At 45.9% G+C, this 26,011-nt stretch overlaps 1 protein-coding gene across 3 annotated transcripts in view; it reads right to left on the minus strand.

Annotated features, from left to right (window-relative positions):
* ARHGAP40 (Rho GTPase activating protein 40) overlaps nucleotides 1-26,011 on the minus strand; it is a 38,425-nt gene that overhangs the window by 8,221 nt on the left and 4,193 nt on the right. Inside the window, exons 1-5 of one of the 3 annotated variants that reach the window (XM_030288684.4) lie at nucleotides 17,359-17,632; nucleotides 8,120-8,322; nucleotides 2,471-2,691; nucleotides 1,395-1,470; nucleotides 466-617 (exon numbers count right to left, since the gene is read on the minus strand). In XM_030288684.4, the coding sequence (XP_030144544.4) occupies nucleotides 466-617; nucleotides 1,395-1,470; nucleotides 2,471-2,691; nucleotides 8,120-8,322; nucleotides 17,359-17,459 (753 nt within the window). In that variant the 5' untranslated portion in view covers nucleotides 17,460-17,632. Of the gene's footprint in view, nucleotides 1-465; nucleotides 618-1,394; nucleotides 1,471-2,470; nucleotides 2,692-8,119; nucleotides 8,323-17,358; nucleotides 17,633-26,011 lie in introns of those variants that run through there. The other 2 variants (XM_012570272.5, XM_072917064.1) reach the window with 2 other exon arrangements.

Here is a 26,011-nt window from a genome sequence, read left to right on the forward strand (position 1 = left end):
TCTTCCTGCTGTGTTCAAGACCAGACATATGCCCAAAACTACTCCTACTCAACCACAGCTGAATAAATATTTTCCCTTTTCAATATTGCTCTTTAATCATACTAGAGATGCCAGTTTTTTAAGTTAAAGGCAGCCTGATACACACCCCAATGTACTTGAACTTTGGAAGCAGCCCAGCTCATTTGCAGAGAGGAGGAGACTTTAGAATTATGAGTAAGAAAGTGCAGTTAGTTACTCTCCTCTTTTCAGAGGAAACAACAAGGATGTGTGTCAAAAGAGGGAGTTTCAGATAAAAGTCTTATTCTTTTTGATCCTCCTCTACATAATGTCTATCCTTGCCCAATATTGCAAAGATAACAGCACAACACACCCCAAAATACCACCAAACACAGACCCATTGCCTTGTACCACCTTGACAAGCCAAGACTGATAAATTCTAACAAGAAAAACTCCTCCAGTGCTTACTGTTAGGGCATTTCCATCCTTTAACTTCCTGGATTCAGACAGGAAGGATCCCTTGAGCAGCACAGCTGCTTGCTCTGAGTAGGCAACATCCATGTTGAACACCTCCTCTTTCCCAGGGTTTCGAACTGTGCAGGAATAATCCTGGGCTTCTGCTGCAGAGGAGAAATTGTCTTGAATTTCTGCAAGCCAGGAAGGTGAAGCTTAGGAAGCAAATGTGCTAAAAATGCAGTTTGAGATAAGTTTGGTGCCATTGCTTTTAAAAACCTTGCAGTAACACATGAGAAGAGTGTCCCCATAGCACAGAGTGATCAGTAGGGTAAGAGTCTTCCCTGAAAGGGTGCTCAGGCATTGGAACAGGGAACAGGCTGCCAAGGGAAGTGGTGGAGTCACCATCCCTGAAAGGGTTCCAAAATTGTGCAGATGTGGCACCTGGGGACATGGTTTAGTGGTGAACACACTAATGCTGAGTTAGTGGTTGGACTTGTGATTTTAGAGATATTTTCCAAGTTTAATGAGTCTGTGACCAGTGTGAAATCACAACATTATGGCTAAAATTACCAGGTCACTGGGAAGACAAGACCACAGCCTTAAATTAAAGGACACACCTATGGCTAACATCTCTTTACACAACTGCTGGTGGCATTTATAATGTTGCACTGTGTGATCTTTACTAGACTGATTTTATTTTTATCTTTCAGTTGCTTTATCAAGAACTTACAGTGATCCGCTTGAGTGACAATTCTAACAACACTGGAGCCTGGAAAAGTTTATTAATCCACAGGTATGAATAATCACATAAAGAAACCCACACCCCAACACAAACAAGGTCAATGTTTCAGAACCTGTATATACTTAAATATGTGTGTGGCTTTCCTTCAGTTCCAGCCCTATTTCAGAGGCTACTCTGCATTTAAAAACTTCCCCCTTACTTCTCTGAGTGTTTGAAGTCCGTAGATTGTGCCACAGTGGGTCTGGGCTGGACTCCTCTTTCTCTGCTGCTGTGTCCTGAAAAATAAGAAAGAAGTTGTTTTAGCCACAACCAAAAGAGCAGTACCACAGGAAAACAGCTGAAAAGATGGTGGTTATGAATTCTTTATCAAGGGAAAAAAAATCCAAATAAACCAACCAACTTCCCTCCCAAAAAAAGCAGCATTAGTCTTTCTCCAGGATTTCCACCTCTACAAGGCCAGATTATCAGAACTGAATTTGGGAAGTGCTCTTGCTTTGTTTAATGGTGATTTAACATGTCACTGGAACAAAGGCAACACAAGAGGGCTCCAAACGATGCCAGTGCTCCACGAGGCACTATATAGCAGGATGTTACTCCAGCCTGGGAAGGCCATGCAACTGCAGCCTTTCAGTAACTCCTTGTCCTGGGTTATAATACTGGGGTGTATTCCATTACCACCTGGAGCTGCAATCCCTTTTTTCCTTATCTCGTGACTCAGAGATAAGTCACTCCAGGAGGAGCTGTTGTTTTAGCCACATGGCTGATAAGATCACAGCACTCTATTGTGAGATGCTCCGCCCAGAGGGAGGAGCCAAACGATGCCATCAAGGATATGAGTGGGGTTGTGCAGACAGCAAGTGGATCCCCTCTTCCAAGAGGAACAGCTGAGACCTTCTCTGCATTAAACCTCCAGAGGGAAACCACATCAGTCTACAAGACCACTGCTTAGACAAAACCATATCTGCTACCACCGCCCCAGCCAGCAAGTGTCAGGTTGTGTCTCTGACTCTGTCAGTGGTTCTTCTTTTGTGCTATTCTATGTATTTGGTTCTTTGTTCCCTTTTTCCTAATAAATTGTATTTCTGACTTAGAGCCTCTCACTGGTTTTGCTTTTCAAACCAGGACACTCCTCAACACTGCAACCAGCATTTCTCCAGTCTCAATCTCTTGAACTGAAAGGAAGCCAAGACACACCAGGAGCCCTAGACGCAGAAAGCCAAGCCTTACCCCACGAGGCAAGAAGCTCTTTTAGGAGATGCCAACAGCCCAACCAACCTGGGAGCTGCCCACGGCGAAGACGTCGCGCACGTCGCGCACGGGGTGCTTGTTCCTCCTGCGGCGCGAGCGGGAGTAGGTGTCCAGCCGGCGCTGCACGGCCGCCGCCTGCGTCCTGGTCAGCGTGGACAGCAGCACCAGGTTGTCCTTGTCCACCTCCGGGTCCCCGAGGAGCTCGGCCAGCCCCGCGTCCTGCAGCCACTCGGCCTCGGCCTCTCCCTCTGCCAAGCGGGGAAGGCAGAGTGAGCAGAGAGCAGCAGGATGGGCCATTCCTGGCTGGGGTGGCAGTGGCACATGGCTGTGTTCTGAAGGAGGGAGCCTCAGCTGTGTTCTGAAGGCTGTTCTCAAAATCTCAGCCCTAATCCCAAGCACCCAGCTGGGTATGGGGTGACACCAGAGGACACACGGCCCTTTGGGCAGCTGTAGCTGCTCACAAAGTTCTTATTGCTCATTCCAGGTGAGGAATTCCACCAGGCAGCAACTGGCAGAACAAGAGGACACAGTCCCAAGCTACGTCAAGGATGGTTTAGGTTGAATATTAGGAAAAAAATTTTCGTTGAAAGAATAATAAAATACTGGAATTGTCTTCCTAGGGAGGTGGTGGAATCACCATCTCTGGATATGTTTAAAAAAAGACTGGACTTGGCACTTGGTGCTGTAGTCTAGTTGTGGTGTTAGGGCATAGGTTGGACTTTATGATCTTAGAGGTCTCTTCCAACCTCATTATTCTGGGATTCTGTGAAAAGGGAGAAGAAAGAACTGTGGGGGTAGAGATACTCCCAGGAGCACAGCTCGCAGAGGAGCTGGGCAGAAGGGGGCACAAGTGTGACTCTGGGTGGTATTTAGACAAGGACTGTGACAGGGTATGGGAGGGAGGTCAGGTGGACCTGACAAATCTGTCTTTCCATGGACTGCCTGTGCAAAGGAGAGCTCTGGCAGCAGCACACAGCCACCCCAGAAGGAATGGCAGGGCTTCCCTGGAGCCCACCTGATCTTTCAACAGCTTTGAGAATGGACAAAAGGTCTGTAGAGAAGCCACAGCACACAACACCACATATTTGGCTTATTATTTTTCCAAATGACTTGGTTGCTTCTTTTACTTTTTTTTTTCTTTTTTTTTTTTTTTTTTTTATCTATATGCATACCTAGGTATCAACAATTTTTAAAAAAGCTATATCCAGATCCTGATCTGGTAGGTTCAAATGTGTTTTACTTAATATACTTGCTGAACTATTTGTGTGCATCATCCCTACTCTCTAATTTTTTAAGTGGATTGGTATCCATATACCCAGTTAAAGCAAAAATGTTATTTTTACTCTGTGCACTCATTTTATGCCTGGGCCTATTCAAAATATCACTAAAATTAAAGATCATTCAGGAAGTGTCAGAAGCCTGGAGACAGTACAGCAGCATTACTCAAACAAGCTTAATTCCACTTCATTCTTCAATACATATAAAGTTGCACTTCAAACACAGAAGGCTTTTTTTTTTCTTATGGGATACACTCATAAGGAAGTGCAAGTGAGAAAGTGCCCTGAGCAAGGCAGCTACTTGAAATTCAAAGATTAAAGAAACAATTTAGCAGGTGACTTCAACTTTAACACAGCAAACACCACAAAGCCTTTATCTTTCCAATTCCATCTACCACATTCATTCACTGCAGGCAGCTCCAGCACAGCCCTACCAAAGGTTATACTGGGAAAAGGAGAAATGACAACTGAACCGACTGGCACAGAGCAGCTCATTCCCACTCTTCCTGTCCTATGCAAACTTCCACCTCCTCAGTTACCACAGCAGCTCAGGCCAAGTTTTGTTATTGCTGCATCAATAAATAATAAATAAATAAAAAGCAGCCATGCAGCTCCTTGAGAGATTAAATAATTTCATTTTTCTGGAGAAAACTCGTGTTGATGCAGCTTGCAAACACATGTTGGGACACAAATAAAACTCAGCCTTCAGAGCATGGTGATTTTTTGTGTCATAATGAAACAGAACTTTTTTCATCATCACAACACAATAAATAGAGCTGAACTTGAAGTCAAGTATTTCCCTAAGTGAATCTTCTAGCAAATTGTCTGGTTTTCCTCCATAGGCCTAAATTTTGGTATTTTCCCTGTCTGGTTCACAGAAGTTTGGAGGTAACAACATCCCCTGGGCACAGCCAGTCGTGGTCCCACTCACAACTCCTCACCAAACATCTTCCTGTTCTACATCCATGGTTTCACAGCAGAACAACACACAAAAAGCCTCTGGTTTATTTTGCCTTTGGGAACTAGAGGAAGTGAAGTGTATTGCTTGCAAATATTGAAAATAGCCAATTCCAGTCATAACAGGAAACTGATCTTACACACAATCCCACACAGCATCCCCTCCATCGGACATCCGTGTGAGCCTGCTGCCCCATCTGCTGCCAAAGCACCAGATTGTAATTCCTCTATTTACTATTTTGGCCCAGTTATATTTGCCAGTAACACAAAAGGAAACCAGCAAAATGGGCTGTTTCTGGGTAAAAGGAAAAATTGGAGAGAAAAAGGTCACAGCAGAGAGATCCACAGAATATGAGCTGCATGTTTAAGCCTGGAGAGCAGCTAAGATTTGCTTTGTGAGTTCCAGGCAAGCAGCATTTCAGGAGGGCACAATTAGAAATAATTTTGCAAAACTAAAGAACACCAGTTCCACAAATTTACTTGAAACATAGCCTAGTCAAAAATAGCATTCATAATAAAGTATTCACTCTCTAAATATTTAAAGGACAGCTAGAGCATCCTACATTTTCAGACTAAACATTAAGCACAACTTCCTATCTAATTTTTGAAGGTGAAGAATCCCCCTTTGCAGACAGTTCTCAGCCATGGTTACATGCTGTAAGGTCACAAACAGGTATTTGAGTGGCAGAGTGCCTGTGTCCTCAGCTGACTCTGCTGTCAGGCCCTGGACAGAGCTGGGCAAACGGTGACAGCAAGGACAGCACCATGCTGCATTTCAGGAAAAGCTGTTTCCTGCTCCCACCAACTGTTAGCAGGGCCACGAGTTCCCTCAGCACCTTTCAGCTGCCCCAGACCTGCAGCTACACCCTGGCCCCTCACTGCCACCAGGCACAGCAGCTCCCCAGGACACCCCTCCTCACCCAGGGCTTGCACAGGAGTGTTCCCAGCTGGGTTGTGGGAACCCAGGGCTTCCCTCTGGCTGCCCTGGCAGGTCTGGGACCCTGGCAGGGGTCAGGAACCCCCCTGGACAGAGCCCCCAGAGACACTGTCTGTGATCTCTGCCCATGGAAAAGAGTTTTCAATCTTACAGGATGAATTACCAGCTCTGAGGGTTTGATAGAAGTAATAATTAAGTGCGGCACAGGTGCAAAAGTAAAATTTTAGGATTCTAGATTAGGGGTTCAGAGGGGACAAGATGGAGGAAATTGGGTGTGCCTTGTCCTTTTTCTCCTTCTTCATGCCCTCCATGTTTCACTGTGGTGTTGGCATTTTTCTGTTGGTTCAGGCTGGGGACACACTGTCCAACGTAGGTGACAGATATTGGCACGTTATTGTAAATCCAGCACAGGTAGTTTGTGGTATTTAATGTTTGTAACATCCCACTGGGGGCAGAGCCCCACACGCTGCCCTGCAGGACAGAGCTGCGGCAGGGCAGCAGAACATGTTAGAGATAAACAGAATAAACTACCTTGAAACCAGCACAGACCAAGTATGGCTTCTGCTTAGGCAGGGGGGCTGAAAGACAGAGACTTTTTGCAATCTGGGAATCATCAATACCTCAGATTCCGACACTGGGCCAGCATGTTTGCAGTGCCTTATCTGCACAGCCTCCCACTGTCCCTGTGCCGTGGGTATCACCAGCTGTCTCCCAGGCTGAGCTGTGCTGTCTCCAGAAAGAGCTGCCCAAACCTCAGCTCCCCAGATTTATGCAAAAAGTGCCTCTGGCTCCGAGGAGCCCCACAGCCTCCGTGCCCTAAGCAGGAACTGAGAGTGTGCACCCTGCACACCATCCAAAGCTTCCCCACTCCCAGCACAGTGTTTATTTGCCTAAGCTCCTTCAGAGAAGGCATCAGGAACCTGAACTTGCCCCACCTCCTTCCCCAGGCTGCTGGGAAGGCTTTGCTACTTGGAGCATCATTTCAAGCCTGTCTGGTTTCAATGGCCAATTAAGCACTCAGCTCTTGCCTGCTAGATTAATCTACAGCATTAAAAGGCTTTTCCTCATATCCCTGCTTATACACAGTAATCAAAGTGCCTCCAGCATATCAGTCTTTAGGATATACCAGACAGTCTTTCATCTCATGGGATGGTCTCTTTTCCAGTCTCCTTCCTGCACTCATTTTCTGAATCGCTTTGCATCTCTTCCAGTTCTAAAAACCAAGCTTGTGTCCTTTATAAAGGGACATTAACAGGAGAGCTTCACGCTTGCCATCTCCAGCCAACGATGCAGACAGGGTCAATGATATTCCCACCTGCTCCCCAGAGCCTCTCCATGTCCCCACGAGAGCAGCTGGCCCTTCCCAAGCAGAGCAGCACGCTGGGACTGCCACACAGACATTTCCCCAGGACACAGATCATTCTCAGAATCAGGCAGCACAGCAGCTGTGCAGGCTGCAAACAACTACCTCAATTTCTTCAAAATGGACCCAGAAAGGTGTGATCCCCACCTGTGGGATCTCTGTGTGTTTATCACCACTTATCACCCCTCCAGCACCCCAGGGTGTTGTACTTCCCATGGGACTGCTCATCAGGAAATGTAGTGACTGGACAAGGAGTAATGGGTTCCCACTGAAAGATGGGAATGCTGTGTTGGGTATTTGGAGGAAATTCTTCCCTGTGAGGGTGGGGAGGCCCTGGCAGAGGGTGCCCAGAGCAGCTGTGGCTGCCCCTGGATCCCTGGCAGTGTCCAAGGCCAGGTTGGACAGGGATTGGAGCAGCCTGGGATAGTGGAAGGTGTCCATGGCAGGGGTGGCACTGGATGAGGTTTACAGTCCCTTCCAACCCATGTGATTCTATGATTCTGTAGAAGAAAAACATATCCCAAAAGTTTTGGAATAACTGGCTCAGGTTCCAATTATTGCAAAGCACTGGATAGCATCATTGCTCCAGAAAGAGCATTAGAAACAACCCATATGCATTTCTTCCAAAGAAAGAAAAAAAGGGATATGCACACAAACCTTGGACAGACTCAAGGCTTTCTGGGTGTTTATTGTGGTTTCTTGAACAGGGAATTAGAGAGGGAACAGTCTGCCTTCCACAGAAGCAGCTCCCATAAAAGCCACTATGATGAATCTCAGAACCATGCACACAAACAAGGCTTCCAAAACAGCCCCAGCTCTCACAGAGTGTTTACTATACACCACCTGAACTGGAACTGAGAGCCCCCACCCTTGGTGGGGCTGCTTGAAAAACCTGGTACATGTTCCTGGAACTGACCTTTGGAGTTAGCTTTGCTCCAGAAGCCGAAACCAGGCCAGGCCAACCCTCCCCTTCTGCAGGGCATCATCCACCACCCAATTAAAATAATATCTCCATCCCTGATTGACTGATAATATTCTAACCATACTCCAACATGCTTCTGAGTCGTTCAGGTGCATAGGCAAATCTTGTGTTTCAGATGTTCACATTCCTCTCCTCACCCCCAACATTTTTGGCAACCTACCCTCCTGTGTTTTGACATCTGCAAGGCTGCATTCCTCCTGCTCGGCTTCGGCGCTCTGTTTAATGTTCTCCACTTCCAGCCAAAAACTGTCCATTGACAAGTTGTCCAAAGCCTCTACCCTGGAATTTGTGCTCTCTGACACCGGGGATGCCACAGCACTCTTCGGGGGAAGCTGGTTCATTTTCCAAGGGCAATGGCTGGTGCTGAGAGAGGAAGAGATAAGGAGAGAGAGATTAAGCTCCACGTATCACACACGGCATTCGTGTCCAGCCTCCACTGATTAATGACTGCAGCAGAGCCAAACAGAGGTAAGTGCTGAACTTCCTTTGCTCCGTGTTTAGCAATACAGACAAGGCTGGGACTAAATCCCCTGGAGAATGGGGAAAACTGCTGTCCAAACATGTGAGAGGACACAGGATCAACAGAGTCTTTTCAGCGCTGTCCCTCCTGTGACCTCCAACACACCACCTACCACCCCACACTCACTCCAAGACCTCCCTGCAAGATTGCACAGGCACCCTCAGCATTCACAGCCACCCAGGATGTCCCAAACTCAGTGCATGTGTGCTCCAGGAGCTGGCACAGAGAGGAGCCTGGCAGCTCCCACTGCAGCAGCCCAAACCCAGCAGGTTTGTGCTCCCTATGCAAAAACCAGCACAGCTCCATCCCCTGCACTTCAGCTCACACAACAAACAGCTCACAGGGCTGAGGCCCCCTTTTCCTGCCCAGACCAGATTTTTCAGCTGTGAAACAACACAAGGTGTCCTGGGAAACCCAAGCATATGGAATTTTCTTACCACCCTGCTGATTCATTCATGTGCAGCTGAAGTCCCAGACTGGCCTCGTTCAGCTTTCAGCCCCTGTGCTCTGAGCTTCTCATCACTTCATAAAACAGTGCCTCTCCTGAAATGAGCTATAATTGTCTTCAAAGGGTTCCAAGCCATTTAAACCCTGCTATTTTTCAAAGACTTACCAAAAAAATGGGGTAAGTGGAACATACTTATGAGAACACCTCAATGGTTCCACTGATGAATACAAAAATTAAAGAGATGGAACACTAACTGTGGGTGGTTCAAGAAACACCCATGAGCAGCCACCACTACCAAACACAGGCCAAAATTCCTTTATAGTTTCATTAAAAAATTCAAGTCTAAGTCTTACACCTTGAAAACCATGACAACAAAACACCCACAAAATGCTATTTAGCCTCCTAGCTCTCGGAGCCAAAAGTTACAGATGGCAAAATATCTGGAAAGTTTTAGCCCCTTTCATTCCAGAAAGCAATTATTAGCAGTTCTGGCACTAACTTGCTTCAGTTGAGGAGCATTTCAAATTTTAAACAGCTAATTTGAAGATCTAATAACTAAGAGACACATGTTGTAGGCCATTCTGCACTTGTATTTACACACCTGTGTGCACATCACATTCACACCTCACTCTAACACACACAGGCAGCCCTGCTCTTCTGGAGGTCAGAGCCACAGCAAAAGCATCATTCCAGGAACATCTGGAGACAGCCACAGTGTTTAGAACAAGAGTTAAAGGGGTTTGCTTGATTGTTTTACAGGATGACAAAAGTGAAAGACTGACTTGAGCTATTCTGCCACCCAGCAGGCAGGAACAGAGGCAATGTGCTTTCCTATTTCTGGATACCCAAGTAACACTCAAGATACCAATTTATAGCCTGGTGAAGCACTTAAATAGTTAATCTAAGATTTATTTTTTACCTGCACAGCTCATGTCCAACTCTCAGTTCCATTGTAGCTACTAATGTAATTTATTTTTTCTCTTTTCAAATTTTACTTCTATCTTTACCCACTAAGAGGTAAAAAGTTAGATTGCATCCCTCACCTTGACTCTTTATCTTTAGTACTCCTCTCCATTTTCTCACTTTTGCTAACAATAATCTCATAATATTAGATTTAAACAAAGACACCTTGCTAGCATAAAAAAAGACTGTTCAAGACTTTGCTAGGATTCTATTATGAACCAGTCAACAGAACTCACCACTTGCAACATGAAACTTAGTGGAAGGAGGAATTCAGATTATTTTGAGGGAGTTGGCTTTGGCCATATGAGGAACACTAGAAGACAAACTTGCACTGAAGAAGTCTCCCAGCACAACACTCAGGAAACATCTTACAGGTTTTTCTGCTGCAGGCTTTCAGCAGGCACAAAACAACTCTTCTTGCCTTCAGTTACTGCCCTATATTCCTGTGGGATCTAGATTATACAGATTAAAGTAGCTCCAAAATGCACCTTTCCTTTGTGTTCAGCTTGGTTTGGAGCTGGCTCATAACACCCCAAAAATCTCCAGGGATCAACACCAAAACAAGATCTGGGTTTGCAGCTCCAGCAGAACCTGCCTCAGACCTGACCAGCAGCTTGCACCCAGCAGATGTGCACTGTGACAAGCCTGTGTCACAGAGAGCTGTGACAATTCCTTCCCCACGCCTGCCTGGAAAAAAACAACACCATTTGAAGCCAACATAAATAAAATCTTCAGCTCTTTCCAAAGGGTGGCTCTTGACTTCGAGCTTCTGCATGACTTACCCTGGCACCGGGCTCTGAATGCCAGTTTCAACCCAGGAGGTGTTACTCCAAGGGGAGCGTTATTTATGTAAGGCATTAGGGCATATTCCTGGAGCACACCTGAGAAGGGTCACAAATTCCACACAGCCCAGGCTATGCCCTTGCCAGCAGCTGGTTTTGGTCTGCCTTCAGTCCATATCACAGAGTTCTGGTGCAAGGACAGAGTTCTGCCAGACAACGGGGAACTGCTGCACCCCATCCCACCCTGGCTGTGCTTCCACACCATCCACGTTACTTTGCTTCCTTCCACAGCTGGAAATACAGATGTTCTGGGACTGCTTGCACCAAAAGCTTATCAGCCACGCTATAAACCTACTCTAGGAAAGCCACAGCTGAGCTACTTGTGTGTCAAACAAAAGCCATCCTAACGTTTTCCCCTCAGCTGGCCCGTTCACTGATGCACTAAACTTTTCAGTTTCAGCGAGCTGCAGGATGCTGATCTCACACATCACCTCTACAAAGGGGCAGCAGGACCCAAAGCCCAGCTCTACTAGTGTTAAACTAGAGCTGTTGCTCCTGTCTCAGAGGACAACATAAAAATCAGGCCTTAACATTTAGAAAATGTTTTATTTTTTGGTCTAAATGCCTTTCTTTTTTCCCTTGAACTCAGTGCACAGTGCTTTGCAAATCCAGCTGCCCAGGTGGAAGGCTAATTTTAGATTCAGTGCACCTAAAAGATTGTTCTTCCTCATTGCATACCCGAGTCAACTGGAGGGCAAGCACAGCAACAGCTGAGATTGAAAGCAGAGATTGTTGGCTTAAAATGTTAATGGCTCAGTGCAACTGGGCAAAGAGGAGGTGGAATAATCAAGCTCACTCCATTGCACTGTCAACCTAGCAAAAAGCATCAGATTATGAAGCTTTAAAAATTAACCCAACAAAAAGGAGACTGACAGAAAGATCTTGTTAAGAACAGCCATACAGGAAGGGCTCTGTGGAAAGACTGAGCATCTTAATCCAATAATTCTCCTCTTGTTAAGAGCACAGCAAGTTTTAACAAGGCTCGAGATTCACCTGGCACCTTCAGCCTAAGCCTGACTTCACAGCATTAGTAACACAGCTGTGAGAAATGAGGCTGGCACAGACATTGCAGCTGATTTTCCTGCTGCTCCCTCTCCATGTCCCCTCCAGGAGGATCCCTGGAAGCCCTGCACGCCTGGTCAGTGCTGGGGGCTCACTGACCCTGGGCTGCAAAACGCAGCCCCAGAGGAGTTTCTGATCTGTTCCTAGATACTGTCAACACACTGCAAATATGTTGCAAACACTCATGTAATTCTTCACCCTCCTGAATACCAAAATACAATAAACACTGTTGCTATGCTCACTCCAGGCTTGAATCACTCCCATGAGAGCTTCTCAAAGGACCCGGAGCTGCTTGGGCTTCTTTTCTGCTTGCTCAACATCCCTCCCTCATTGAAATACCTCTCTAGCAGATGAATAAATAAAAAGGTTCATTCTCAACCATTTCAAACAGATCAGGAGGAAACAAGTGCAAGCCAAGAAAACGGAATTCCTTTAAGTTTCTTCTTCCAGAAAACGAAGATGAGAAAAAGGCAACAAGAACAGAAGAATTCAGGCAGAGAGGCAGTCCTGCCACACAAGCAGCACCCAGTCTTTAAAGACATTTCCAAAGGTCTGGAGCAAGCACAAAGGCACACATGGAACAAAGAAACAGACAGAAAGTCTGAATGAGCCTCAAGAGCTGCTTTGGAGCAGCACACCAAGTCACAGCATCATTCACAACAACCCAGACTGTGAGCATGGAACACAAGAATCTTGCAAGAGAAAAAAAAAAAAAAAAAAAAAAGAGAGATTAGTTTATCAACTGGTTACAGTATTTTGACAGATAAAGACCCTTGAGAACAAAACTGCATTAATGTCACAGCACACACATCTAACCTGCTTTCAATTTACTTCAAGGTCAAAAACAACTCATGAGCACAAAAGCAAAAAATTGAAAGAATCAACCAAAAACTCCATGCAGGCTCTCCTCACATTGCTTCCAAGTTCCTACCCTAAGCAAGCAGATTCAACCCAAATAATGAAACACGTAGTTGATTCTGAAGAGAAAAAAGTCACCTAAAGATCAGCACATCACAGTTCACAATATACTAGGTTTTCTTGTTTAAAATCATGTAGGGGGATAAAGGCACCCAGGAATAACAGACAGGAATATTTGAAAACCTGAGAAAATCCTGAAGTAGTAACTCACATATATGCCTTTTTTTTTTTAAACATAGATATAGCTGTAGCTATTTTGCTTATTGGAGGTTTAAACCTCAGCCTATCAAAATTATCAATGCAAATATAAAAACAGTTTCCTGTATGGAAGAAGTCAATCTACTTATCAAAACTTTACATGAAATACACACAATCACTAATTCATTCAGACACACAAAACTACACAAAGCTCTATTCCTACCACAGAGAGCGATTTTATGCAGGAGATGCCTCATGAAGAAAAATTCCACAACTTTTCTGCTAAAGATCTAAGCCAGAAAAAAGCCCTACTGCAAATCTTGAATGTCTGGCTTAGTCACTCTCAAAATACCCCAGATTTTGTACATGAACACCACTACCAATTCCTCCCTTTTCCCCAGTAAACAGAAAGGAACTATTAAGGCTTACTCTTAGGAGAAAATGGAAAGCACATGGCTGGTTCAGATTCCTCAGACCAGGCCATAAAAGCAAAGAGAGGCTAATTATCAAATTACTGCGGTGGCAATGAACAGTAACCTCCCCAACAGACTCTCACCATGCTTTCCTTTCCCTGGCTTAACTCAACCAAAGCAGCTAGAGCCAGAATTAAAGCAATTTTAGCAGTAGTCTGCCAGTGCTGATGCACATTTGCACACCTCTGACCAGACATTTGCTCACATATTTAGAAGTTTCACGCACAACATCCCCTGGGAGAAGTCACAGTGCCTTTAGCCCAGGCTGTTTTATCCAGCACTGCTGCCAACCCCCACTTATGTCCCCATTAAGGCATTTTATCAAGGACTTTGCACACGTGGGATGGCACAGTTGAAGGTCTGTCTCTACAGCACCAGCAAGAATAACTAAGATGTCAGTGCCACAATTTGCTAATAAGATTACAGCTTGTTTTCAGTAACACAGCAATCAGCTCATCAAGATCTTCCATTATGCAAGCAGCTCAGGGAGCAGCGTCATTTCAGGTTGTTTTGAAGAAGCCTGTTCTGCAAGTGATAAAGAGGACGTGCCAGATCGTGCTCTGTGTGTGCAGCAATTCCCACCAGCTGCAGCTTTGCCCCAGTATAACAACGAGGAGGCACAGCCTCACCTCCTGCCCCGGCATTCTCAGAAACACCAGAAAAAGCAAACAGGAGTCCTTTGCCAGGGCTGTATGGAGTGAAAGATGTGAATCCTCAGGTTTGTGTGTATCCCACTGCTTCAGCCTAGCACCTCCAGTGTTTTCTATGCTGGACAAACTCCAGAGGGTGGTGGAGCACTGGCACAGAGAAGCTGTGGATGTCCCATCCCTGGAAGTGTTTAAGGCCAGGTTGAATGAGTCTTTGAGCAACCTGACCTGATCTTGGGCATCCCTTCTCATGGATAAGTTTGGAACTTTATGATCATTAAGGTCCCTTCCAACCCAAACCATTTTATGATTCTGTTACCTCCACCAGAGCTTTGGATCTCAACTAAAGCACAGGTTGTAACTTTCCTGATAATAAGTGTTTCTATCAAAGCATTTAAGGGCTAAGGAACTCTGTTGCTAGTTCCTTGTCTCAGGCCTTCACCTGGAATCGATTTGTCTCTACTCCATCTAGTAAGGGGCTAAATAAGCCAGCTAAGGAATAGGGAAATTTGCCTTTAATTACAGAACTGCCTAGAGGCATCTCCGACCGAAACTCAGAGCAGAACAAAAACAGGATTGATAACCCCATGCAGATACAGCCAAATTAAAAATATTCAAAGTCATGTTTAGCTTAGACTATTAGCTGGGTGTCTGTCCCACCACGCTAGGACTTGTTTTGGCTTTAGAAGACACAAGCCATCCTCTCTGTGCATGGTTTTGTGTTTGACTGTAAGGTCCCCGTGGATGAGCCAGTTGTTCACTTTCCCCGCATTAGCAGGGTAAGCCAAACAGGAAAGGGCTTTCATCCAAAGGGAAATCCTGCTGGGAGAAAGGGGTACCTGGCCAAAACAAACCTTTGGTAGTACTGGGATCTTTAGTGTGATTGTGAATTGATGAAGCTGATCTACAGGATGGTTAGATGTCAGTCATTAATTAAAAGGTGTCATTCCTAACCTTATCTGCACTGAATCCACGTCCATTTAAACACATCAGCAGCTTTGTCCATCCAGTTCCCACAAGGACCTGCTCTGCCATTCCTGTTCCACCTATCAGTATGGCACCAGGATCCCAAACCCCTCACCCAGCTGGCATGGGGCTACAAACCCCACAGCACAGTATCTCCCAAATCTTGTCCTCACCACTCCCCTCTCCCATACAGAAGCTGCCCGGGGCTGAGCCTGTGCACAGGAGTACCACGAGGAAAGCTGCAGGCAGGGAATCAGTACCCTTTGGTGACTGTGCTGTCACAGCCCCGAGCACACACTGCCAGGGATTCTGCTGAGGCCAGTGAGTCAATCCCTCCCAGTCACTGCACACATCCTCAAATCTCGCTACCGTTACAGCAGCTGAGGCACCTTCACTTTATTGCCATCACTGCTGGGACTGCAGGCCACATGCTCAGCCTGTGCACACCTCAGACACTCAGCTGAGGGACCAAGGGCTGAGGGACCACTTGGCTTCCAGAGGAAAGGCTGCCAGCATGTTTGAATCCACCACAGAAAGGCTGTGAACTTATTTCTGGTGTGATCATTCATTAATGCCTTTGCCTTTTACAGAAGCAGGTTCACACATACTGAACACCTGTCCTACAGCTTCTCAAATGTTGAACTTGGAGTAAATCAGGGTGATAGCACTCATCCTTATTTCTTCTTCTAGCCAATTCTACCATCTGTACCTGCATTAGAGCACAGAATGAGTAACTGCAAGTTGTTGCTCAGCTGCATGAGAGCAGCCCAGAGATGCTGGAGAGGTCACAAGAGTGACGTGCTGAGCAGCACAGGGGAAGGAGGGGTGGAGAGGTGTGCTGGAATCCAGCTATGCTTCACTCACCAGAGCTTTAGGGATGCAGGAAGACAGGGAGGAGTCATCAGCTCCTCGCATGGATTTCTCAGGGCAGAGTTATTACACATAACACAAGGTGCTTGCCTGTTACCCTGCCATGAAAAGCCCTTGGCTGGGATTTATAACCAATTCTGTTCAACTGGAGTGTCACCAGCCAGCCCAGGGCCACCAGCCCAGTCTGTGAGCCACCCCAGGTGCCACAAGCTTTACAACACTGAGAGGAAGAGGAGGAGGGAGGCAGACCTGGCTCAGCAGTGGCTTTTGCTCCATGACAGCACCACCAGCCCCTTGCAAGCCAGCAGGAATCTTACTGGGAACTCAACAAGCACGTCAGAGTGCTGATCAAAAATAAGCATTGATTACGGTCAACTAATTAGGAGAGCAGGCTGGCATATCCTTGCCCTATTGGACAGGTAAGTTTTAGGTCAATCCCAGGCAAGAGGCTTAGCTACACACAAACACACAGACACCTCACCTGTGGTGAGTCCTGAGTGAGCAGGTGGGAAGTGCCACTTGGCCGGGGTTCAATGTTTTGGGCAAAGCTGGTGAGCAAGTTTGAGGCTCCTGCTGTAGCACCTCTTCAGAGCTGACCACAGAGGTGTTCTGGCACCAGCACAGACACTGGAACTCAACTAACTCGTTTGGCAAAAGCCTTAAGTTGTTAACAAATATTTTGATTTTTATCAAAGAAAGCCTGCAACACCGAAGGTTTTAATCTCGTTCTCTTACACGTGGGTAATTTTAAAGTAATTTACCATATCATTCCTGTGTCAGTCCCCCTACAATTATTATTAATTTTCTCTTTTCACAACTCAGATTTTGCCTGGGGTCTTTTAAAGAGTTTCTGTCTTGCTTTAAATGCACAGTGTCATCAAATTGGACTGGAAAAAAAAAGAGAACTCAGACACATGAAAATGTGAGCTGTGATTAAAAGTAAAATCACTGTCAGCACATTCACCCAAAATCAACAGATTCTGACCACTACAGCAAGGAAACATTCTAAAACTCAATGCAAACTTCTCAACTGATGCAAATGCACCTTAGATTAATTCTTAACTCATACAATACCCAGGAAGCACACAAGCAGAACAGCGGCTGTCAAGCAAGGCAGTTCAATTTTCAGTACTACTTGCACGATAAATCAGCAGTTCTTACATCCACAAAGCCCCGAAGAGCCTCAGACCCCGAGGCAGGATAGCAGCGGGTCACAAGGAGGAATTTCAGCCCCTCAGGTCCCACTTCCCCATCCTGCTGCACTCAGCCCAGGGTGAGAACAGAGAAAAGAACAGTGATTTTCGCAGGCTGAGTATGAAGAAAAAGAAAGACAATTTCTATAGGTGTCATTTCTCGATCGAGGCACTCAAAGCACTATTTTAAGAGCACACAACCGCCTGCTCACCTCTAGAATTCACCTTGCCCGCACCTCCCCATGGCCCGCGCAGAGAGAGCAGAGAGCAGGGCCGTGTGCCAGGGGAACGCTCCGTACCTGCTGCGCAGCTGGGCACAGCTGGCTGCCCGGCCAGGTGCCAGCACCCGCCGGGACCCGGCCGTGCCAGCCCGGGCCATCCTGGAGCCGCGCTCGGCCATGTCCCGCCGGGCAGGAGGGCGGCGGTCAGTCCATCCGTGCGCACAGGCGCTGCTTGTCACCAACGAGGTGACAGCGGAGCATCCCCTGCTCCTCCCTGCAGGAGCCGCCCACGCGGGGACACGGGGGACACGGGGGACAGCCCACGGGCAGCAGCCGAGAGCAGAGAACAGCACCGAGCTCTTCCTCCCGAGGCTGCAGCCCGGCCTCGCTGAACATTAACGGAGCGCAGCCCACAACAAATGGAACTCCCGAGCGCAGCCTGCGAAGGAGGAGTCAAGCAGCTTATTCGCTCCTTAGCGTTGTGCTTGAAGAGAACATCAAGGAAAGAACAAAATATCTGCACGGGGATGTGGGGAGGGCAGGAAAAAAAAACAAAACCAAACAAACAAAACCAACAACAAAAAAAAAAAAAAAAAAAAAAAACCCAAAAAACCCCCAAAAAAACCTCCAAAAAACCCCCCAAAAACCCCCCAAAAAACCCCCCAAAATCCCCCCCCCAAAAAAAACCAAACAAAAAAAAAACAAAACCAAAAACCCCCAAAAAAACCCACCAAAAAACTCCCCCCCAAAAAAACAAAAAAACCAAAAAAAACCCCCCCAAAAAAAAACAAAAACAAAACAAAAAAACCCAAAAAACCCCACAAAAAACCCCAAAAAAACCAACAAAAAAACCCCAACCCCCCCAAAAAAAACCCCAAAAAACAAAAAAACCCCAAAAAAACCACCAAAACCCCCCCCCAAAAAACCCCAAAAAACCCAAAAATCCCAAAAAAAAACCCCCAAAAAACCAAAAACAACCACAAAAAACCCCAAAAAAAACCAAACAAAAAAAAAGCCCCAAACAACAAACCGAGTGCCTATTAAAAAAGCCATTCAGCATTTCTTCTTGCCATAGTTGAGCAGTGAGTAAGCCCCAGCTGGATGTAAGACACTGGTGTTGAAAGAGCAGTCTAAACTCATAACATCTACAGAGAATATTTTGCCAAGATCCAGATTATTCTTTAAAAATCTCACAAATAAGCAATGTACAAGTGAGCAAAGGGTTAAAGCAATCAGATGCCTGTAGCAAAACCTGACAGGTTTTACTCTTTGTTATTCTCTCTATGGTGTTTCAGTGACTCTCCTTTCTTCTAACAATTTTTTTTTCAGAATCCCAATGTGAAAGGGATGACTAATTTATTTTAAGTTTTTTAGTGAAGGCACGCAAAGCTCATCCAGCACAAGTAACAATCCCACTCTGTGCTTCCCATATTCCCAGTAAGGCTGGATTACAGCTCAGCCTGCTTTGCCTCCAACAGCTTAAAGGGCAGCAGCAGCTATTTTAGAGACAATTCCTCGTCATAAAAGATCCCATCTTGGCTTTGTTCCTACCAACACAGGTTTTTTCCCAACCACTGCTTGAGCTCACCCTGCTGCTGAAGGAACACTTCCTCAATCCCCAGCTTCAGACCCAGGGCTGGCACTGGGAATGTTCTTGGTCTGGGACATTTAAAACTCCCCACACTACCTATGCAAAAGTATTAATGGGGATTTCCTCTCTTCTTCTCCTTACTCACAATTCCTGTAAAACTTATTCCTCCACCTCTAATTCAGAGCTCAGGTTTTTCCACACAGCTCCTCCTACACCAGCCCCAAAGATCAACCACAGAGAGTGCCAGCTTGTGAAGTCCAGTTATAACCAAAACCCAGAGACTGCAGGTTTTACAGCAGCACAGAATCACACACAGGCAGGGAGCACAGAATGGTTTGGAAAGGACCTTCAGGTCCACCCAGTGCCACCCTGCTATGGCAGGGACACCTTCCACTGTCCCAGGGTGCTCCCAGCCCTGTCCAGCCTGGCCTTGGACACTGCCAAGAATCCAGGGATAGCCACAGCTGCTCTGGGCACCTGTGCCAGGGCCTGCCCACCCTCACAGGGAAGAATTTCTTCCAACTATCCATCATAAAAATTTCACCCACTAATGAAACCTGTAGGAACACGCAGAAAGCAAATTAAAGATTTTTCATCCTTTTTTTTTTGCAGCTACACAGACTACAGCTGCTGCAGAGGTGTCACCATCACGTGTGACCACACACACTGCTCAGGATGTGAGACATGGAAGGGGAGAGCAAGGAGGGATGACAACAAAAACATCTGCAAGAGCAAAGGTGGCTGCTCTTTGCTTTCTGTTTAACAACATTTGAAAAGCATTTTGTTCTCTCCAGGGAGCACTCATCCTTTCCAAACCACTCCCCACCAAGCACACCTTGTCCTGAAACAAGGGGTTGGGTTTCAGGCCATTCCTTCTCCTGGACATAAAATCACCTCTAATTTGCCAAATAGATGGGCACCACAGCCCATAACTTTATTTCTTTTGTCTCTCAGTGGTGTTCCTTGTCATTAAATGTCTTTTAATAACTCCAGCAGCCAGCTGATCATCCTTTTTAATGGGTCAATTTACAGACGGAGGCTGCCAGACACTCGTACCAGGCAGTTTCATCCTCAGGTCTCTCATGCAGCAGTAATAACTCAGCCAGGCTTGTTGCACAACTGAGCAAATTTAAAGCATCCAGATGAAGACAGAATTCTTTAGGAGTACATTCAGCTTTGATTACTCACACAAAGAGTACACAAGCACTGCTGAAAGTTTCTGATCTCTGTGGATAATAACAGCTGCACTACAGCCTTTCACATCTCCACTCCTGTCTGGCCTTCAGTTATTCATGGCATTTGAGAGGAGTAATCAGCAAGTTTATCTCCTAGATTGTGCTTGTGAGAAAAAAGGTGAAGGAATAGAGGCCAGCTGAGTCTGCTTTTTCAGAGTGAATCAGGATAAATGTTCCAGCTCTGGTTTTGACTTCTCCAGCATGTTTCATGCTCCAGGACAGTCTTCCTGGCATCATTAGAGATGAGACAAGCTCACCAGGATAAGATTATCTGGATCACAGGAGCTGAATCTTACTCAAATATGGAGACAAAGAGACATATGATGCTCTCAGCAGCCAATTAGTTCAAATGAATCATGGGAACAGACCCAGCACTGTTACCGTCACCACTTTAGTGCACAAGTTATTTCTGAAGGCATCCACACATCCTGCCAAGCTGACATGACTTGGCCTGACTTTTTCAGGCTCAAAAGGAGGTGGAAAAACATCTGACATGCTTTTTGGATAGTCATGAATTTCAGCAGAGCTAAGGACTGGAGGAACTCTGCAGTTTGGGAGAGCTGCCTCTGCATGGTGCCTGATAGAGTTGGGCATCAGAGCCTTCAGGTCAGCTGGAATAAAACATCCATGGGCTGCAGTGCAAGATCTTATGGCAGCATTACATTTTTCAAGCATCCACAAATTAGTTTGTTACCCTGAAAAAATGAATGCAAGTGACACACTGCAAAGTGGAGTGGGAAAATTTCTTCTTCAATTCTTTTTTTCTCAGGTTTATTTTGAGGGCACATAGCATTAGCAAAACCTGAAAATCAATTATCCCTGCTCAATCCATCACATAAGAAAATCCTCAAGTGGTGCTACCTATCCATCACACAGACTCACTGAGATTAAGAGATTATTCCAGTTTCTGGAGTCACTGAATCAGTGAGATTATCCAAGCCCCAGCTTGCTCCCAGTCTGGCAGGAGCAGCAGCCAGGCTGTGGCCTGGGGCACAGAGTGAGCTGCAGCCAGGTCTGGGTAAGGCAGCAGCTGGGCCTGCCACACATCTGGTTCTGCTCTGCCTGAGCTGGGAGAGAAAACCAGCACCTCACAGGAAAAGAGCTGCCAAGAGACAGCCCAGCAACACTCAGGCTCTACGAAGCATTTCCACTCATGATTTACTGCTTGAGACAAGAGTTAATCTGTCATCCTGCTGGGAGTATGCCCAGGGAGCTGGAGGATCAATAATCAATATCAATTAATATCAGTATCTCCAGCTGCCTACCCTGATTGAAAATGTCCTGCCTTGGGAGAATCAAGGAAGTGGGGTAGGGGGGAAAAAGTCATACTCTCTTTAGACACAGATGTATATTCAGATAAGTCAACTGTAAAGTCTCTTAAGCCTAATTACTACTGTAAATGTAATTTAAATCACCCAAAACATTTCCACTGCTCAAGGAAGAGCTGCAACAATAGGAGGAAGCACTAAGACAGGAGCTATTCTTAACACTCAAAAACATTTATTCTGATGAATAACCAAAACTTACTTATTAATGTAAATTGAATATGGCTCTGCCTCCTGGGCACCGAGGGCTGGGTAAAATTAGAAGCCTTAGCGGGTTTCAGAGGATGACCTCGTTTACCTCCCTGCCCAAACATGTGCCTGATATCCACAGGGGGCAAAAAATCACAAAAACTGAAGGCAGAAAGGAGTCACAGGCACCAGAGTCATGAGCAGCAAGCTGCTTGTTCACTTCCTCCAAGCACAGGCACCTTTTGTCCCTGCAGCAGGTGACAGAGTGCCACACATCACTCTGGAGGGACCAGTGAGCAGCAGTCAGGCCCCCTCCAGCCGCAGGGAGTGAGTGAGCAGTGCCTGGTGCCAGCTGAGCACACCCAGGAGTTCTCTGATCCCCTCTGCACAGCTCATCCCCAGCACCACCTCCACAGAGCACTTCAGACATCCTTCATTTTCACAGAACAAGAATATACAAAAGCTCCAGTTCCTGAGCTCACGCCCCAGCTGATTTCACAAACCTCATCTGGATTTTTGCACGTTGGATTTTCTGTTCCCTTCTGGGAAAGAGATGAGGCAATGAAGCAACAAATAGAAAGAGTGCCAGAAATGGACTTTCTTTCTGGGATGCCCCAGTTCTCAGCCCAAAGATGTGATAGATTAGGTTGTCATCTTGTTTATTTCCTGCAGCATGATCCCAGCAGGGGATGGGCTCGCTGGGCTGAGCTCACCATGAGTCAGTTTGTGGGCATCCTACAGGAGTTGCTGCTCAAGGAATGCCAAACATCCACTCCTGGGAGAAGTCATGCCCGTGGCACGGCCCCACAATCAGTGCAGCTACCAAGGTTATGAGACAGCTCAACAATAGCTATTGATAAGCTGCGGTTTTAGCAAGGATGGTAAGACAAGGGGAGGAGAAAAGTAGGAGTGACCTGATCATAATTCCAGAACTAAGCCATCCGTTAAGGTTAAAAGTGAAACACCTGAGCATGGAATAAGTACAAATAGAGTTTTTAAAGCAGAGTTTAGAAGTTTCAGAGGTTTTAAAGTTTCATTTAGGAGGTTTTCTTCTTTGTTTGTTTTGACAGATTTTAGCATATTATGGTTTTTATAATCTCATTAATATTTATATTGGGTCAGACTAGCTGAAACTACTTCAGAAATTAGGCTGGACACTCTCTTCCCTCCCCCCCTTATTGAAGCTTATCCTGTTTAATAATTACATTAAAACCTAAATCCACTCACATAAATACTCCAAGATTCAGAGAAAAATAATTGCCAAATAGGTCCCCACACACATTGTTCTAGGGAGTTGACTTGGGAATGAAATGCCACTGTGCCCATTTGTGGGTAGACACACCAGACTCCAAGCAGGGGAACAGAAGGGCACCCCCCCTCTCTAGGGGAGCTGCATTTTCACAGATCCCGATTGCTCAACCAGTTATTTCCAAAATAAGAAGAAGATTTAATACAGCCAAGTAGCAGAAGCTCTTATTTAGCAGCCAGGCAATTTTAAGTGCCAATTATTCCACTCATAAGCAACAGTTTTGTTGTACTCCAAAGTGCCATCACTTATCCTAACAGGCTTCTGTTCCACTTTGTCATCTCTTCAGCTGTAACAGGTCTGTCAGGAAGAATCCAAACTTCTCTGTGTGGAGAGAGATTACAAGGGGCCTGTAATTTATATTTATGGGCACTCTCCTCATTTGTCTTCAAGAAGAGAGCTGGATTGCTGTTTAAAGGCTCAAAAGTGAAAAAAAAAAAAAAGCCAGCATCCACTATTTTTGCTCTGCTGGCACCTGGCTCTGAAGTCACCACTCAGAGCTTGTCTGTACTGGTTTCGTCTATAAACGATGCAACAGCTGGAACAAAACCGGTTGAGATGCTGGACCTGATTGCACAATTCAGCTCACAGCTCTCACAGAGCTATTTGTAGTCAAGAGCCTGTTAACTCATTAGAAGAGGGCTTGTTTTTCCAAAATTTTAATGACGAAGTTTAATTACGTGAGTCTTTATGAAAACCAGGACTGGAAGATGTGAGACATGATCGAGGTTTGGGCAATGAGGGGATGGAGGAGCTTGCTACAGACATTCCCAAAGAGCTTTGCAGTTCAGGATTTGCAGGAAGAACGGAGGGCAGCTGAGGCTGGTGGTGTAAGATCATCTCAAAGGTCAGTCAGGGATTAGAGCAGTGTCTATAAATCTCCACGTGCTGCTTGCTGTATAAAACCCTCTGCTCTAACTGGAGGGACAGAGAGGAGATGGGACACAAAGTCTCAGGCACCAGTGTCAAGTGATGCAAGACAGATTTTTATTGTTCAGTTTACACCTGATGTGCAAGGTCAGACTGAGCACTGCCCAGTGCCAAGGCCAAAAGAAGATTTTGCATAGATCAGCCATTGGAAGACCACAGTCAGAACCAACAAGTGAAAGAATCAGAGTTTCAACCTGGAGTCATAGGTGAATTGAAAACTGTGAAGATTTCATTAAAATAAACCTAAAACCACACAAGAAAGGAACTAAAGCAATTGTGTTTTACCTCGCAGCTCTAGTAATTTTGGTGAATAAACAAACACTTTAACCCAACTAACATTCAGAAACACATGTTTTAACCCTGGTGTAAGCAACCAAGCTTTTGCACAATGGCCATTTTCCGACACAGGCATCACCTGGCTGTGGTTGCTGACCTGACTCCAACTCATGTTTTGGCCCCAAAAATGCTGATACAGCTCGGCCTGATCTGTGCTTGGAGCAGCCACTGGCCTAAAACAAACACTGAGCTACACATATGGCAGAGACAAAGGAGAGGAGGTGATGAGAATTTCTGTTCCTGCAGCTCTGCAAAAGCAACTCTTGGGCAGCTTCTGATATGAAAAACTCTTCAGAAATAACTGGAAGTAGCCATAGAAATGGTAAAAATCAAGCTTCCATGGTGGAAGCTGTAAATACATCACCTTATCCTAAAAGCTTTCAAGCTTACCCAAGGGAACCCACTGTGATACTTGCACCATGCTGGAGGAGGAGGGAGGAGCATTCTCACCATCAGATGGGAAACTGGTTCCCTCATAAGCATGGGAGTTAGGGAATTTGTCAATTAACCAATTAATTAGAGAATTAACAAGCTACCATCCCACTGAGAGGGGACTGAGCCCTTGTTTGATTTTTTACCTGATGAGCTCACGTAATAAGGCTGGATTTACAGTGTACATCCTCCTGGAACTCAGAGATCCAAATGAGCTGTGATGCCGGACTTAGAGCCAGTGTCAGAAAAAGAAATTGTATGGTGTTAAATGATATTCATAGACCCCCAGACAGCAGCTTCTTGACCTTTACAAAGACTGTTTTTCCTTTGCCATCTGCTTTGTTAACAATGAAGTCATGCTAATCCTTTACAAAACTGCACAGACCACATTAGCAGAATTCACAGGAATGCCTTAAAGCAGCAATTCCTTGATCTTATTTACCAGTTCCACCGCCCAGTTAAATTTCATTCCATCTAACACATTATTACAGCTAAAATGAGCCTTGCAAAAAGCTATTCTCCAAAAACCCTTTTTCCAGGGCGAGTGTTGGTATTTCACCAAGCCTTGGATTGTCCCAGTGGATCTGGCAGCTCTGTGCTTGCTCCAAACCCTTCCTGACCTGCAAACATCCTGCAGCCTCGTGCCTGCGGCGCACTGGCCAAGGCAGCGTAGGAAGCACGGAGTGAATGAACTCCAAAACCCTTGGATGAGGGATATGGCTGCTCCCAGGAGGGATCCTTCCTCTCCCGTTACTCAAAGGAAACACTGCAGCTAAATACAGCTGTTACCTTTATCTCCTTTTACCCTGCTTGTGCACAGGCTGGAGGGAGGCCAGGGCTGAGGAATGTTTGCCCCAAAGAACGGGCTGGGAGATCAGCTGCAGGGATGTATACACTGCCCTGCACGCCTCACCTTCCGCTGGGGGACACACAGGGATTTCCTTCCACTGTGTCAGCCCCGCTGCTTTCAAACAGGAACATTGTCCCAGCTTTACCTTGACCGAGAAAAACAACTTTCATCAGCAAAGCTGTATTTATTTGTTGCCTAAAGAGGATATCCTTCCAGTTCCATTATATATTGGCCACCTGCTATGGACTTTGCAAGAGTTCCAGGCTCCTCAAGGGCTCACTCAAGGGCTTCCATACAAGAAATTCCACCTTTATTTCCCGTGTTCATCACTTGAAATCTGATTCAGAAATGAGAGCCTTCAAAGAGAAAAGTGTAGAGGCAAGGGAGTGAAGAATACTCCAGATTTATGCCTCTCCAATGCTTCTCAGTTACAATGATACATCTCTCACGCTTCCCTAGGTGACCAAGCAGAGATAGCTGAGGAATATAAGATAACTCTTGGCCAGCAAGCTCCTGTCAGTGCTTCATCCATGCCCA

The sequence above is a fragment of the Taeniopygia guttata genome, chromosome 20 (genome assembly GCF_048771995.1).
Source record: "Taeniopygia guttata chromosome 20, bTaeGut7.mat, whole genome shotgun sequence".
Classification (NCBI taxonomy): domain Eukaryota; kingdom Metazoa; phylum Chordata; class Aves; order Passeriformes; family Estrildidae; genus Taeniopygia; species Taeniopygia guttata.